This window comes from Ctenopharyngodon idella, chromosome 15 (genome assembly GCF_019924925.1).
Source record: "Ctenopharyngodon idella isolate HZGC_01 chromosome 15, HZGC01, whole genome shotgun sequence".
Lineage (NCBI taxonomy): Eukaryota > Metazoa > Chordata > Actinopteri > Cypriniformes > Xenocyprididae > Ctenopharyngodon > Ctenopharyngodon idella.
Window position 1 is genome coordinate 5,489,578 of NC_067234.1, and position 16,907 is coordinate 5,506,484.

General features: G+C 43.2%; 1 protein-coding gene across 6 annotated transcripts in view; it reads right to left on the reverse strand.

Moving 5' to 3' along the window:
* LOC127496077 (uncharacterized) overlaps window positions 1-16,907 on the reverse strand; it is a 485,656-nt gene that overhangs the window by 157,820 nt on the left and 310,929 nt on the right. For 2 of the 6 annotated variants that reach the window (XM_051863677.1, XM_051863676.1), the window contains 4 exons: window positions 16,723-16,879; window positions 16,186-16,602; window positions 10,943-11,401; window positions 10,393-10,812 (listed from right to left, as the gene is read on the reverse strand). The exons of 3 other annotated variants lie outside the window; for them this stretch is intronic. In XM_051863677.1, coding sequence (XP_051719637.1) covers window positions 10,393-10,812; window positions 10,943-11,401; window positions 16,186-16,602; window positions 16,723-16,879 — 1,453 coding nt within the window. The remainder of the gene's footprint in view (window positions 1-10,392; window positions 10,813-10,942; window positions 11,402-16,185; window positions 16,603-16,722; window positions 16,880-16,907) is intronic. One more of the 6 variants, XM_051863678.1, reaches the window with a different exon arrangement.

Below are 16,907 nucleotides of genomic sequence, written 5' to 3' on the forward strand. Positions count from 1 at the left end.
GTGAAAATTAAAAGCAGCTTCAAATACCGACTTTAAAAAACAACTACTGCTTTAACAAGAAATTACACATCTATTACACATCTCCTCAGTGAGTACAATGAGTCTCCAGACCAAAACACAGGCGAGGAAGACGTAGAAATGAGCAATCTCATATTCATATATAAGCAGATGCATATGAAAAATAATGCGATCATCAACAATAAACAGCATATAAATGAAAACTGCATAATGTTACAGAATGAAATGTCAGTCCAGGAAGTGGTATAGGACTGTGCAAGCTTTGGGAGGTGTTCATGGAAGCAATCTACTGCATCTATGCTTTGATCATCATGCTGAATATGATCCAGATGTAGTCTTTGATAAAAACACGATTTTCTCTGTTTTTTGCTCAAAATATTGTTTTTTTTTTTTTTATTGTCAAGAGAAATAGAGTGTTCTCTTCCAAACAATTTGATAAAGATTCAAACTATAAGAAAAGATATAATAAAAAGCAGAAAATCGTTGATCTTGAAAAATCTCTAGGGGCCATGAAGTTTACATAAGGTGATATAAAAACATACACATGCTGTACGCTCAAGTGTAGTAAAAATGGCGCGTGTTGCATTATGTGTGTAGGTGAACATGGGTTCTGGGGGATAAAAGCTGTGATACTTGCCAAAGGGGGCAGTACAAGGTATTGACTCTGCAGGGTGCCCAAACTTTTGCAGACGCCATTTTTTTGTTTTCTGTTATTTTGAAAGTGTAAATGATGGAAATAAAATCTAACTTTTTTGACATATTATAAGAATGTCTAATCTGTAATTTGATGCCTTTTGGAGATTTTTCCATCTTTTCTTGGCTTCTTTATGCACATTAATACAATTTTTTACCTGGGGTGCCCAAACTTTCGATCCCCACTGTAGAGTGGTGTATTTAGCTTTTGCCTTTGCCCTCAAATTATGATAGTATTGTCTCAGTCTGTTCATTGTTGTAAAGTGAGAATCCATTTGGGGTATCAGAAGTCTGAAAAAGATAAAAGATTTTTATAAAGATATCCGGACAGACTTTACAAAGTCAGTCAAGGTTGCCAACCAGTTGCAACAGAGTGGGCCGTGCAGTGCATAAGCAGGCTGTAACAATTAGTCTAGACTGAAGGCGAGATGATGAACCCAAGTGCAGTTTATTGAAGTAAAGTGAGCAGACTTGACAATGAGCAGACTTGACAATGAGCAGACTTGACTTGAACACTCACCGACAGCAGGGTTACATTAACAATACACCAACAAGTAACATGGAGAACAAGAGGCTTAAATACATGAACTTAGTGAACACATGACTAAGACAACCAATGAGCAAGTGACACAAGGAACAAGGGAACCAATGACAGAACAGAACTGAAAACCACATGACCATAAACAACCAATCAGAACATGACACATAGACTAAGGGAGAACATGAGGAGCAAGGGAAGCATGACACAAGCAACATGAATAAAACTACAAAATAAAAGACAAGAACTATGACACCCAAAACAAGACATTACAGATCCCCCCCTCTAAGGGCGGCTCCCGACGCCCAACATTAACCAAAACAAGGCATTAAGTCCAGGAGGGTGGTGGAGCGGAAGCGGTCTTAGGGAAGGGATGGTGGGCCAGGCCCGTGCAGGGGGACAGGACCTGGACCGCGGCATGACAATGGCGGGCCTGGGTCATGGAGTAGAGGCGGACCAGGTCCGTGGAGCGTGGGCGGACCTGGGCCATGGAGCATGGGAGGACCTGGGCCTTGGAGCGAGGGCGGACTTGGACTTTGGAGCAGTGGTGGTCCAAGCTCCACATCCGCTGGAGCTTGGTACCCATATTCCCCCCCCCCCCCCCCCCCCCCCAAAAAAAATATTTAGGGGAAACTTGAGCAGACATGACATGAGGGGGGTCTAGCGTGGCAGCCGTGGCGTGACGAGGCACAGGCGTGGCAGCCATCTCAGCTGAGGGCTCAGGCGTGGCAGCCATCTCGAGATGCTGGTCAGGGGCTGGAGTCCCCTCTGGACGCTGGTCAGGGGCTGGAGTCCATGTGTGTGCCGCCCACACACATAAAATGGCTGTGGCCATAATGGTCAGTGCTGCATTCTCTGGAGACTCTGGAATGGCGGCCATCTTGGGGTGAGACTCTGGAGTGGCGGCCATCTTGGGGCGAGACTCTGGAGTGGTGGCCATCTCGGGGTGAGACTCTGGAGTGGCGGCCATCTTGGGACATGGCTCTGGAATGGCAGCCATCTTAGGACATGGCTCTGGAATGGTGTGAACAGGCCTTGGCGTGGCAGTCTGTGGTTGAGCAGGCATGGCGTGAGCAGTCTGTGGCCGGACAGACGTGACGTGAACAGTCTGTGGTGTGGAAGACATCACATGAACAGGCACTGACCTGGCTTGCTTGTAGTGAACAGGACTTGGCGTGGCAGGCATGGCGTGAACAGGCCCTGGCATGGCAGGCATGGCGTGAACAGGCCCTGGCGTGGCAGGCATGGCGTGAACAGGCCCTGGCCTGACAGGCATGGCGTGAACAGGTCCTGGCCTGACAGGCATGGCGTGAACAGGTACTGGCGTGGCAGGCATGGCGTGAACAGGCCCTGGCGTGGCAGACTTAACGTGAACAGGTACTGGCCTTGCAGGCATAACATGAACAGGCTTTGGCGTGGTAGTCGTGGCGTGAACAGGCCCTGGCATGGCAGGCATGGTGGGCATGGCGTGAACAGGCCCTGGCGTGGCATGAACAACTCCTGACATGACAGATGGGGTGTGGAGACACTCTGGTATGGTGGATGCTGTAGGATTGCGGGGCTCCACATCTGCAAGACCCACAGTAAATGATGAACCACTGAGCAGGAGGCTATAATCAATATAACCCCCAAGGGACCAGTGTATTTTTCCTCCAGGCAATTGGGAACGAATCAGTTCATTTAACCCAAAACGAAAAATGTCTTTGAGGGCTACATCATTAAATCCCACCAAATCACAAAGTCCACAAAACTCCTCTACGTAATTCTCTATAGCCCGGTCGCCTTGGCGGAGACACAAAAGCAGAGAAACTGCTGGGTTCATTTTTGTGGGTCATGTATTCTGTAACAATTAGTCCAGACTGAAGGTGAGATGATGAACCCAAGTGCAGTTTATTGAAGTAAAGTGAGTAAACAAACAAAGCAACCACTTGACCTGAACATGAGCAAACTTAACAATGAGCAGACTTGACAATGAGCAGACTTGACTTGAACACTCACCGACAGCAGGGTTACATTAACAATACACCAACAAGTAACATGGAGAACAAGAGGCTTAAATACATGGACTTAGTGAACACATGACTAAGACAACCAATGAGCAAGTGACACAAGGAACAAGGGAACCAATGACAGAACAGAACTGAAAACCACATGACCATAAACAACCAATCAGAACATGACACATAGACTAAGGGAGAACATGAGGAGCAAGGGAAGCATGACACAAGCAACATGAATAAAACTACAAAATAAAAGACAAGAACTATGACACCCAAAACAAGACATTACACAGGCATAGCTGTCCTCTGAAGGCAAAGAGCCAGCTGTGGTGCACTGAACGGAAGGCTAACCCACCCCACCCAGGTAGGCTTGGTTGATATCTGAACCGTAGGCCTAGGGGGTATGGTAGTGACCAGAGTAGACCCTGAGATAATAAGAAGAGAATATTATACACCTACTTGACTCCTCCTGAATCTATAAAGGTAAACCTTTTACAGGAGTTAAGTAATATGAAGAGGAAGTGGCTCGTGACAAAGATAGTGTTACGTGGTCACGGTAGAAACCACCAAGAGGGTGACGCGGCACATTATGAAACTTGCCAACATTCAAGTGTTGATAAAAATGACCAAAAATGCTGGTGCTGACTGGCAACATTTTAAAAAAAGCTGGCGGGAAAGAGTTAATGCATGGTGCACAAAATAAATCTTAAGCCAGTAAATTAAAATTAAAAATAGTTTATATAAGATACAGTTGTCAGTTTATGTTGAGGTAGATTCATCTCATCGTCTCTGACAGATGCCAAAAACAGATGTCAGTTTTTGCTTTCACGTTGAGCACGTTTACATGCACAATATTAACCCGATTATGCTTAATAAGCTGACAATGCATGTGGTCAAGTAAATGTGTTAACCCATTTTCCTTTATTAGAGTAAAGTTATTAAAGGCTTAAGCATAAACCTATCGGCACAGCTAGATTTTTGCCCCCTACCCCAATTTCTCCTGGCATGCAAACACATTAACCTGTGTTCTTTGAGCTTATTGAAGTATGCTTATGTGATACTACACAAGACTGGAAAACATCCTTACTGTGCATTTAATAGCATCTATAAAAAAGCGAAGTTGTTGCGTTGCACCTTGCTGCAAAAGCTTGAGGGGCCGTTCACACAGAACACGTTTTTCCATTCCAATGCGCTACTGTTCCATTGTTTTACTATGTAAACTCACACTAGCCAGATGTGTGTGACCATTGTGCTCGTGTCTTGCATCTTTTGCAGCATCTCATGCATGACACGGCATTCTAAAAACACAGTGCTCAAGTTAAAATCAGTTCAACTTTTAAAAAACGCATCTCGAGACCTTGCGTTTTTTCCCCATTCCACTGCCCTCAAAAACGTGTTCTGTGTGAACGAGCCATGAGGATGTCTACACTGGACGCAACAAAATGACCATTGCAAATTCATTTGTTCTTTGTGTGAAAAGTAACGCCGGCACTTTGGAGTATAGAAATAGAACAAGGCATCAGTTTACTGTTGGGGATTTTGTGTGTTGCATCGTGCAAAAATGGAAACGGAAAACTGATATGGAAACATTAAAAATATAAACAGCTTACCGAGTGACGGCTGTTATTCAGTTTAACCTTAGTTTTTATCATCTCTGGTATTCTTGAATTTTACAAGCCACCAGTCTATTTTGTTTTTAGTTGTTTTTGCTCAAATTCAGTTGCTCCAAACCTAGGGGGTGCACCCCACAGGTTGAAAACCTCTGCCTTAAGCCGGGTACACACTGTGCGATTTATAATAGTCCTTTAGGATTGTTGCTTGTCAGACTGTATGAACATTATCCTCATGTCACACTGTGGAATCTCAGCTGTCATTTATGTCAGACTGTACAACAGTCAAGACGCGTTAAAAACAAATGCGTGCATGAAAACTTGTCCGGAGTTTTACATCATCAACCCACACACGTTCAGTAACTGTGAGCTACATTACACTAGATGACTTTATGTTGCAAGTAAAATTTTATTATTTTAAAGTTTGAGCTGTTGTTGCATTTATTAATAACTTAACAACAAAATTTTGGGGGGTCATCAAGGACTTTAAATGTAAAATTGGGGTGTCCTGGAAAAAAAGGTTGGGAACCACTGCCTTAGACTACCTTAGCACCAGTATATCCTAAAACACTACCCATTGCACCTCTAAATCTTGAATAGTCTCATATAAAGAAAAACAGATTGAAAAAAAAAACTATTTAAATTGATGCACAAGGTTATATTTAACAAATAATGTTTAAAACTCACTCTGGGGTCTGTAGACCCATCCCCCAAGAAGACCAACTTGGGCAAAGGCCTCAATAACCATGGTTCCCATTCAGTCAGTCATGTTCGACGTTACGTCGATACTGGCGTAATGGGGTCTCGCTCGGGAGCCCAATCACCTCCAAATGGTACAAAACAAGCCAATGGGAATTGGCCAGTGAGATTTATATCCGGGTATAAATAGGACCGGCATACTCACTTCCATTCATACTTTTGCTTCGGAGCCGATCGGTTGTGTGATCGTTCTGTCACCTTCAAAGAGTGAATTTCTAGAAAGAGCAAAAACAGCAATTTTAATTGCTTGGAGTGATCTCCACAACAGCAATTTTCATTGCTTTTATCGTTTTTGTTCTGGTGGCTGCAGCTCGCAGATCTCTCTCTGGCTGGTGGGAAGGCACGTTCAGCAGTGTGTGTGTGACAGTGCGCTGGCATAGGATGGTGCGGCACTCATCCCTGTATGCTTCAGCTAAAGAGCAGTCTAAAAGAGCAAAACACAGGCGATCAGTGTCTTTTCGTCCGTGTGTTTCTGGATGGAGTCGTTTCCTGACCTCGTCTGACGGCCACGATCGCTGTCTCACTTGTCTGGGTAAACAGCATGCTGAGTCAGCGCTCGTGGATGGCACATGCCCTCACTACGAGGGCATGTCCATGTTGGCATTGCGATCACAACTCTCCTTCTTTAACACGGAGGTACGAGTCCCCTCTGCTGCTACCCAGTCACCTGCAGCTTCAAAAGCTGCTGGTCTGGTTAGCACTCTGGGAGATCTGAGGGTCACAGTGGGAGCTTCTTCGTCGGACCCGCCACCACGAACCTCCCACTCCTCTAGCACGCCATGTGCCATCGGGTTGCTGTCTGCTGCCACGGGACCCTCTACGGAGGTTCCCCTGTGTCACTTTCGGTGCTCCGGATGAAGATCAGATGTTGATCGCTGCATTGGGGAGTGGGCTTTTGGACTCTGAAGAGGATGAGGAGGCTGAACTTCCGCCCTCCGGGCTTGTCGTTCAGGCTGAATCAGATTCAGGGTTGACAGCCACGCTTGCCTGGGCCGCCGCGGGCATCGGGCTCGAGTGGAACCCTCCACTGTGTCCCGATCGCTCGCGGTCGGATGATTGGTTTCTGGGTGTGGGGCGTGGTTCTCAGCCACGTCCCGACCCAGTGCCTTTCTTCACGGAGGTGCATGAGGAGGTTCAGAAGACGTGGAAGGCACCTTTTACTGCCAGAAACCGATCTTCTGCCTCCTCCACTCTCACTACCCTTAATGGTGGGGCTGCCAAGGGTTACCTGGACATTCCACAGGTGGAGCATGCGATTGCGGTGCACTTGTGCCCGCAGTCTGCTGCCACCTGGCGGAATCGTCCGCACCTCCCGTCCAAGGCAAGTAAGATGACAGCAGCTCTGGCTGCTAAGGCTTACTCTGCCGCTGGACAGGCGGCCTCTGCCCTGCACACCATGGCCATCTTGCAGGTCCATCAGGCGAATGCTCTCAAGGAGCTGCACGAGGGTAGTTCTGAGCCAGGGCTGCTGCAAGAACTGCGCACGGCGACTGACCTTGCCCTCCGGGTGACGAAAGTCACAGCACGGGCCCTGGGTCAGACGATGTCCATCCTGGTGGCCCAGGAACGACATCTCTGGTTGGACCTGGCTGAAATGAAGGATGCCGACAAAGTTCGCTTTCTCAACGCCCCCATTTCCCAGGCCGGCCTCTTCGGCGACACTGTCGAGGACTTCGCTCAGCAGTTCTCGGCAGTGCAAAACCAGACGGAGTCCATTAAACACATCTTGCTCCAGCATGATGTTGCCACTATGGGAAGATCGGAGCTTTCCCATCCCCCCCGAGCCACCCGCAGGAAGGCGATGCAACCCGCCCAGGCCGCTAAGCCCTCGAAAAAGAAGTCTGCCAAGTGGTCCTGAGACGTGGGGCCCAGAGATGGAGGAGACTGCTCTGTCCCAGGAGACGGTGAAGGTACCGCTCCTTCCCCCGGGAGAGGGCCGGGTGGAGAATCCCGTGTTTCATTTTATTTCTGTTCCCTGGTACCCACTTTATCAATAAAAGAGCAGTTTCCAAAATCTCTGGGCCATACAGGGTCTGTGCTGACAGTGTACGACACACCGATTCCTCACTCTCAGCCACACCCTCTTTTGCCACGGGGGCTCTGGCACCCCGGGGACGCACAGCCTCCCCACGCCACCCTGCCCCGTCACTCACGGGACACTCGGAGCCATGTGAGTGCACCCCACTCACAGCCTCTACTTCGGGACGCACTGCCTCCCGAGTTGGGCCACAGCGCTCCACGCTGCTCCTGACCGCGCTCGCTTCCTTTAAGAGGGTTGAGGACCTGCAAGCATTTTCGGTCAGCGAATCGTGCCTAGAATTCGGGCCGGCCTACTCTCACGTTATCCTGACCTGCAGAGCTGCAGGCTGGGCGACACCAAACACATTTGCGAGCTTTTATAATCTCTGAGTGTCCACCCGGTGTCCACCCGTGTGCTGTCTACACGTAGATAGCTACAGGTGTTCACTTGCTTGTGCCATTTCCCTCGGATGAGGGAATGGAAGCACTTTTCCCGCTCCTCAGTTCAGTTCCCCACATGGTGAACCCTGTGGAGTTCTTCCTGCATCCTACGGCAGCCAGATGTGGCGGAGGCGTCCGGAGCCAGGTGCAGAACTCGTGTGCATGCCCGGTTGGTCAGTCCTTGTACTGGACTAGATGCCCATATGATGTGATTCCCCTCGGGTAATCCCATATGTGTTTCTCCACGGTATGGTTTCCCGATGGTAAACCTGTGTCTTTCCCTGGGCGGCTCTGCTCTGCCCCGTCTCTGAGTGCTAGAGTTCCTCCCGGAAGGTAGGACCTATGTCAGAGATCTTCCATATGCATTACTGCCCCTCTTTCCTGGCGTTTTGGTCATGGCTGAAAACGTGGGAATCGAGTCCCGAAGCACTCCTCCCCGGGGTTAAGGAACAGCAGCTTCGACCATCCCCTGAGTAACGGCCTGTCCTCTCCATCCCACTGGTATGGAAGACCCTTCGGGCTTACTCCGGACGCTGGAGGGTTACAACTCTGTGGTAGCACCTGCATTTGGGCACGCCACCCCACATTTGGGGATGCCAGCATCTGCTTCCCTAACACTCGTAACGTGACTTAGTTGCTATGGTGCTTTCCATTTGGACCCCATTACGTCAGTTTAGACGTAACGTCGAATGTGACTGACTGAATGGGAACGTCTAGGTTACTATTGTAACCTCAGGGAACGGAGACGTTACTTACCCTTGCCATAGCCCTGAGTCACCGCTGAACGGCCGGGTACCTATCTTGGCTCCTCAGCAAAATATGAATGGAAGTGAGTATGGCGGTCCTATTTATAACCGGATGCCGAGGGTGTGGCCCGGCATGTAAATCTCACTGGCCAATTCCCATTGCCATGTTTTGTACCATTTGGAGGTGATTGGGCTCCCAAGCAAGACCCCATTATGTCAGTATTGACGTAACGTCTCCGTTCCCTCTTTCAGGGAACGGGGGTTACAATAGTAACCTAGACGATACTAACTGATAAGATGTTTTATTGCTCTGAACTATGTAGCCATGTGGAAAGGCAGGGGCCATAGGAAAAACTCTTAGCCCTTAAAACAGACTTTCCTGCATTAATTTATAGATTAACTGTTTTATAAATGAACATTAATCTCAGGACATTGTGCGTATGATTATTACCGTCTCGTGTAGTGTCTTTTGTATGGTATTTTTGTTTTATGCATATTTTATGATAAGAACCAATGGTTAACGTAAACTCACCTATACCAAATTAGGTGTCTATGAGTTTATATTTCGAAGATTTAAATGCTCGTGTATATGATATGTTGATACCTGTGCAACATATCAGTATTACAAGAATATTTCATAGTTTCTTCTCCACCTGTAACCAATCCAGTTACATATGCAAATGATCTACTCACGACAAAGAATTGTAAACTTTCCATTCGAAAGCTTGAGTATGATTGGCCCACTGACCCCTTGGAGGAGAGGCCAGCAGCACCAGCCCCCGCACAGTTCTGCCCCCTCTCTCTCTTGCCTGCTCCGACTGAAACTGCTGGATGTTGGCCTGCCAAGCCGGCAGGACTCGACCTGCCCCCAGCCACGTGCTTACCTTAAAAGAGAGAAAAAACTATTCCCTACTAAGAGTCAAACTAACCATGCAAGTTTGCCAACGCAGGAGAAATTGATTGCAACTTCAGCACCATCGGACTGAACTCTCAGGACTTTCTACTTAAACAGTATATTCGGACGCTCTTCAGCTGAGGCATAAGGCAAGTATTGTACGATATACTAAATTGCTGTTCGTTAGTTAAAGTTGCGATCCCCTTTGTTAACAAAGGAGCTTTGTAATGATAAGCTGATGATTCTTTCCTGATTAATGACTTTTCCATAGCATAATTTCCTGTTCCCACTTCCGGTTTCACTATCGCTTTTCATTTTACCTATGTACGTGTGATTTGTGTGTATGTATGTGTTTGTGCACAATACGTATTTGGTTCTGACTCCCTGCCTGCAAATAACTGTCACTTAAATGATCGATCTTGTTACATGCTCTAAGTGCTGTAAATGCTAAGAAAGAATTATTTTTCTGTGGCCATGAAAAATACCCTTTTCTTAGAATTAATTAATAATGAATACTGAGCGTTCACAGGATGAACTGATTGATTGATTGTAATGTTAATGTAGCTACACTGAGTTAATCTGATTAACTGATTCAAACATTCATAATTAATCATAATAAGTTATGAATAGTTATTAATATTTCCCCTTTGAGCTAACTCGCTATAAACTGTACCTCAGTTGTGAGATGTAGGGCAGACACTGGAGGAATCCCATCACTTCACTCTCTTCATCTGTCCAGTCTCTCAGCTCTACTGGTTTCTTCTCTGTTTGGAGTTTCAGCACTTCTAGGAGGATGGAGCTCTTTCTTTCTGAGAGATATACACACCAGACTGCAGGAGCTGACTGATAAATTGGCTGTAATGCTGAAAGGACACTTCTGCCTGTTTGAGTCTCATAGCACTTCACATGTGAGTACAGATCCAACAGGAAATCACATTTCTCATAAAGAACAGATGATAGCAGTATCTCTATATTACTCTCTAGGGTTTCATCTTGGAAGAGAGCTGCTTGCAAACACAGATTTAGTAGCGATAACCTCTTCCTTTTCTCCCAATCTTTAAAGGATTCTTCACACTTCTGTGGTAGAGAAACTCTACAGATAGGAAAAATTTCATTAAACACTGACATGGAGGTTGTTTGGAAATGTTGGAATTATTTCAGTAGTGTAAATTATTAAAATATATACCTGAAATTACATGTAAAAATTAAAATTACACTCTCACCTCAGCTGTGAGATGTAGGGCAGACACTGGAGAAATCCCCTCACTTCACTCTCTTCATCTGTCCAGTCTATCAGCTCTACTGGTTTCTTCTCTGTTTGGAGTTTCAGCACTTCTAGGAGGATGGAGCTCTTTCTCTCTGAGAGCTTTATTATCCAGACTGCAGGAACTGACTGATAAATTGGTTGTAATGCTGGAAGGACACTCCTGCCTGTTTGAGTCTCATAGTCCTTCACGTGTGAGTAAAGATCCAGCAGGAAATCACACTGATGAATCTGATACATAGAATCATCACAATTCTCCCCATTACAAGGGAAGGATGTGTAGTTGCAAATGGATGTAAATAGCTCAGCGAAAGATTCTCCAGAAGTTGTTTTAAGCTCTGAAGCTGCAACAATCAGATTCCTCAGATACAGGACAGCTTCCATTTTCCTCTGTCCATTAAACACATTGTGTTCAAATCTGAGTAAATAAAGAGCATTTAATGTTACATGTTAAAAAAAAGACAAGTCAGTTAGTGATAATTTTAGTGTAGTCCATGGAACGATACAACAAAGGCAGGCATAAGCTCAAAGACACATGGAAACACATTTATTGTCAATATACAATTAAAGCTAAACAAATTATTTCCAGTCCCTCCAGGATTTCGCAGGACTTTTTTCTGAGTTCTGTGGCCTAAAATGACTGATTTTGCGGCGGCTTTTCTCAAAATTTGCGGCAATATTTGCGGCATTTCTTGTGTAGTTTTTCAGTGAAAATACACCAGAGTCAATATTCTTCTAACATTTGTATTACTTTTCTGAGCTCAAGAACCACTGGGCACTGCAAGTTTTAAAAGAAGAACATTGACAATAACTTAAATATAATTTTAACATTTTATTTCATATGTAACACCAAATAAAACAAACAAACAAACAAACAAAAAATTATAAAATGTTATATTGCAATGTTTCACACAGGATTTTGTGAAACTATGGGGACATGGATGTCAGATACTCTTTGTATATTTTATGTATCAAATATGATACAACAGGCTTTGAGGAACATTTATTTGTTCATCTCTCAATCATTGTATGCCTATTGCACTGCTTTGTGTTTTGCCCCCCACAATAAAAATTATAGAGCTTTCATCATAAAACTAAGCATATCTTCTTACCAAGACATATTATTAGGAGATATAGAGTGACAAATTATATTTATATGCATTTTATGCAAGTAGTCTGCTGTACTGTTATAAAAACAATTCACTGATTTACATTTTTGGTCATAAATAACAACTGCAGCAAATTGCAAGTTTTGTTCAGTTTTGGCCTCTGAATAAAATTGTTTAGCTGTTAGCTGTAAAGCTGTTTTTCCCCTCCATACTCTCACCATATCATATGGGCCATAAAATCCTGGTGTGTCAAATATATGACAAGACATAAAACACATGCAAACTTTTTTCTTTTATATTTTGTCTAAAAGTAAAAAAAAAAAAAAAAAAAAAAAAAAAAACCTGTTCTGTTTAAAAAATAAATTATTTTCTGACTATTATTTAATTATTTCAGGCTTTACAGGGTTGAACCTTAAATATAACAGTGGCCTACTTTTGAAGAATACACAAAATGTATAAAGTAAACAAATGTTTCAAACAGATTAAAGTGCAAAAAAGCATGACTACAGTTTAGTTCGAAAGTAAACAATCAGTACACAAGTAGTGTCAGAAAGGTAAAGTAGGTGCCTGCCGTTTTACAGGGGTAACCCTGGACCCCGCTAGATATTACCGAATACACTTTCATTCAGCGTCTCCTTCACTTGTTTCGTCTTGCTCCTCGTCCATTTTGGCTTATTTACATAGTGCGCAAGCTTCTTTTATGCAACATACAGACACTGTTGATAAACTGAACCGATTGATGGAAACGATGTCATTTAGAGCATGCACGCTCTTGTGTGTGTGCTTGTGTGTGTGAGAGATGTGCGCTTACAGCGGGAGCGGGGTTGTTGCGGTGGTTTACAGACTGACAGATGCATTGCCAACGCAACGGCGCAAACAGTTGTTTATTGATCGATTCAAGTTCAGTCAAAGTCCCTTTAAGACAAGTCATTTCACTCGGCGGCCATCTTTGAAACGCCTCTCGGGCATCCAAGTGCAGCTCCTATCTCTTTGAATGGGGAAACATAAAATTCTCTAAAGCTGTTTGCCAAGCTTTCGATTAAATTTCATATTTGAAATCACCAATGAAATCTGACAACAACTGTCTCATAAATTTTGTTTCTAAACGCTCGAATTATGACAAAAAACGGAATTTTCCAGGCAGGATCAAGCTAATGCGCATGCGCAGTCCTAATGCGCGTCTCTTGTGCCTCATTTTGGAGGCGCGTCTGACTGTTTCTATAGAAACTGGAGCTTCTAACGGCCGCTGCAGTGACGTGATGACTTTACCAATCGCCGATTGGCTCTTATTTAGAAGGCGGGACTTATTCCGCCATATTGCGTTGCACTTTCTCCCATTCATAATAATACGAGTGACGCATCTTGTGTTATTCTATAGTCTTTAGGTGTTTTCGACATTGGCTGCGGCTGGATGTAACCGATCGGCGAGAGTAGCCGCGTGCAGGTGGGGAGGAGCTGAAAACGGAGACGTAAAGTCGGACACTATCTGCTTCTCGTAGTGACGCTCATGCTGCGTTAGCATACTTTATCACAGCTGAAGTGAAATAAATGCAATATTTGACTAATACACTGATGTTTCAGAAACATTTCCATTCAATACTTTATGTACTGCTTACAGCATCTGTTTTTACAAGAATAAAGTTCAATACAATATGCATATACTATATAAAAACTAATGTAGTGCGGTCTAAGTTTTTACTCAGTATTATTTTGATAAACATGACACAATATAACATTGCGACTACATGAAAAGAGCTTCAACTGTTATAAAAATACATATTTGTGAGCATTAGTTGAACTGAAGGCGTGACAAACACGAAACACATGTGATCATTGTCATGCGGTGAATCCGGCCAATCGTGAAACAGCTATGTCGTCATTAGAGCTCGTGCAGCTCCTCTTGAGAAACTGCACTGACTGACTCAGGTGGCTGATCTCGAATTGCTCTCGCGGTACTTTGAAGCCATACGTCACAGTCACATGGCATCGGCGCTGCATCAAGTCAAACAAGCCTATTGGATCAGCGCACGTAGCCTACTTCGAAGTGGGCTTTCCTTTGGCTGAATGTATGTTGTGATTACGTCACACGATGCGTTTAGGCCCAAAATCTGCGGAAAATAGGTGGCAATTTAGAAAAATTGCAAGCCCCTCTGAATTTTGCAGAGTTTGCTTGATTTTGCGGAAAATTCTGCGATCGAAGAATGGCGGAATCCTGGAGGGACTGTATTTCATGTGGATGTGGACAAAATCCTAAGAGACTTGTAACCCAGGTCATTAACCTAGGTCACTAACATTTATTGGCACTTTTATAAAACTATTATAGTTACAATACATTTAAAAAGAAAAAGAAATATACATAAAAATTGCTCTATAAATTAAAATGAATGTTCCTGAACCGATTGCTCATTGGTGAGGTGAAAGGTTAGTCCCGCCCCCTGCTGAAAGTTAGCGCACAAGCAGGCAGAATGAGAGTGAACTTATCTTGAACGAGAGAAGACGCAGTTGCGAATGAGAAAAAAAAAAAATGCGATGAGAATCATTTTAGTAATCCAGCGTAGATTATTAATAAGTTTGAAACATAAATCGGTGAGATATAACTTTTAGAAGCTCACGTTTTGAAAATAGTAGTGTGTAACGAAGTTTGAATGGGACGTGACGAGACGGATGCAATAAGATTGAATCAACATCTTTTCTGGGGATAAACAATTTTAATTTTGTTTTCTGATTTATACTTCTCCTTGGTGAGTACAAATTTCATTATAAGAAGTGTATTTAGTTATTTTGATTGCGAATACTGTGAGTTGTAATGTGAAAAAGAAATTTAAAAGAGTAATAAGTGATGTAAAAGTTTTCAAAAATGCTTTAAATGTGTTTCAATATGATTTGTGATTGTATATAGTCGAGTTTCAAGGTTTGTAAGATATTTTACGTGTTGGACAGAGATAATTTCTTAATGTGAAATATGCGACATGCAGTGCTAGCTTTGCTAACACTGTGCATAGGCCCTAGTGTTGGATTGAGCACATGGTGCATAGCATGTATGTTCTCATGTATGTGCAAATGACTGAGACAGAGTTTGATTTAATTTGAAATGATTTATTTGGACAATGACATTAATGTTTAATTTGGCTTTGTTGTTACAAGGCCGTTTTTTTTTTTTTTTTCCTTTGCTGAGAATTTTGTTCCTGAATCCTGTCCTTGCTGAATATTCATATTCTGGTTTGGACTGGCGAGCCATCCCATCATTTCGTGCCTGGAAACAGAAAAGAGTGTTAAATCTGCCGAACTGGTTTGATCAAACTATTTTTGCTTTGAGTTATTTTTTCAAGTTTTTCTACCTGGATCTTCAGTGGATCATTGTATTTTTTTTTTTTTTTTTTTTTTTTTTCCTCTGATGGATTTAATTTTTTCACCTTTGATGAACATTGCTTTTATATTTTTGAACTTGAGACACTGAACTTAAACTGAAACTCAACTGGACATTAAGACTGAGTTTGAGCTTATTAAGCTTATTATTGTGAAACTGATTTTAAATTTTAAAATCTGAATGTCTTTGAGGAACTGTTTTCAAAACTGAGACACTGATTTTGAAATTTAGTGTGTGAAATTTATTTTATTATTTTATTTAGTTTTATTCTGAATCTGAACTTTGATTTGGGTTGTTGAATTTTTCATACCCTTTTTGTTATTTTGGGTCTTTATTATTCAATTAATTCTGTTATTTCATTGCCAATTTAAGAGGGAACAATTTAAGTCAAAGAATAATCAATCAAAACAATATACTATATTTTTTCCCTACTGATTGAATTTATTCTTTATTTTACTCTATTCTTTATTCTACTTAATTCTGTGTGATTGTGTAATTGATTAGAGACTATAACTAGATTATATTATTATAGTTATTACTTATCTTTGCTCGAGTGAGACGATCCTTATCTTCTGAATCTGGTCCAAAAGAATCCCCAGTGGTTAGCGTGGTTCCACAAGTGTTTTATACAGTGACCTAAAGTTTATTAGAGGAGTGCTACACGCTAGTAGGACCGCGTTACAGACTACTGACAGGAATGTCAACAATTTGACCATAAGGTCTAACCTCAGCTGTGAGATGTAGGGCAGACACTGGAGGAATCCCCTCACTTCACTCTCTTCATCTGTCCAGTCTATCAGCTCTACTGGTTTCTTCTCTGTTTGGAGTTTCAGCACTTCTAGGAGGATGGAGCTCTTTCTCTCTGAGAGCTTTATGATCCAGACTGCAGGAGCTGACTGATAAATTGGCTGTAATGCTGGAAGGACACTCCTGCCTGTTTGAGTCTCATAGTCCTTCACATGTGAACAGAGATCCAGCAGGAAATCGCATCTCCCGTATTCCTCATCAGACAGCAGTGCTTCTACAGTTGTCTCTGTGGTGCCTAGTGTATCTGTGAGAGCAGCTTGCAGACACAGATTCAAAAAAAAAGACTGCTTTTGTTTCTCCCATTCTTCACAGGATTTCTTCTCTGGTTGAGTAAATCTACATAATCACAAAAATAGCAGCTCCATTACAATGTAGCGAGCAAAAAATAATAATAATAAAAAATAAGTAAATAAATAAATAACTACTAGTGTGACAAATATACAACTGAACACTCACCTGAGTTGTGAGATGTAGGGCAGACACTGGAGGAATCCCCTCACTTCACTCTCTTCATCTGTCCAGTCTATCAGCTCTACTGGTTTCTTCAAACTTTGTAGTTTCAGCACTTCTAGGAGGATGGAGCTCTTTCTCTCTGAGAGGTCAATGGACCAGACTATAGATAACAAAAACATTTTTAAGCA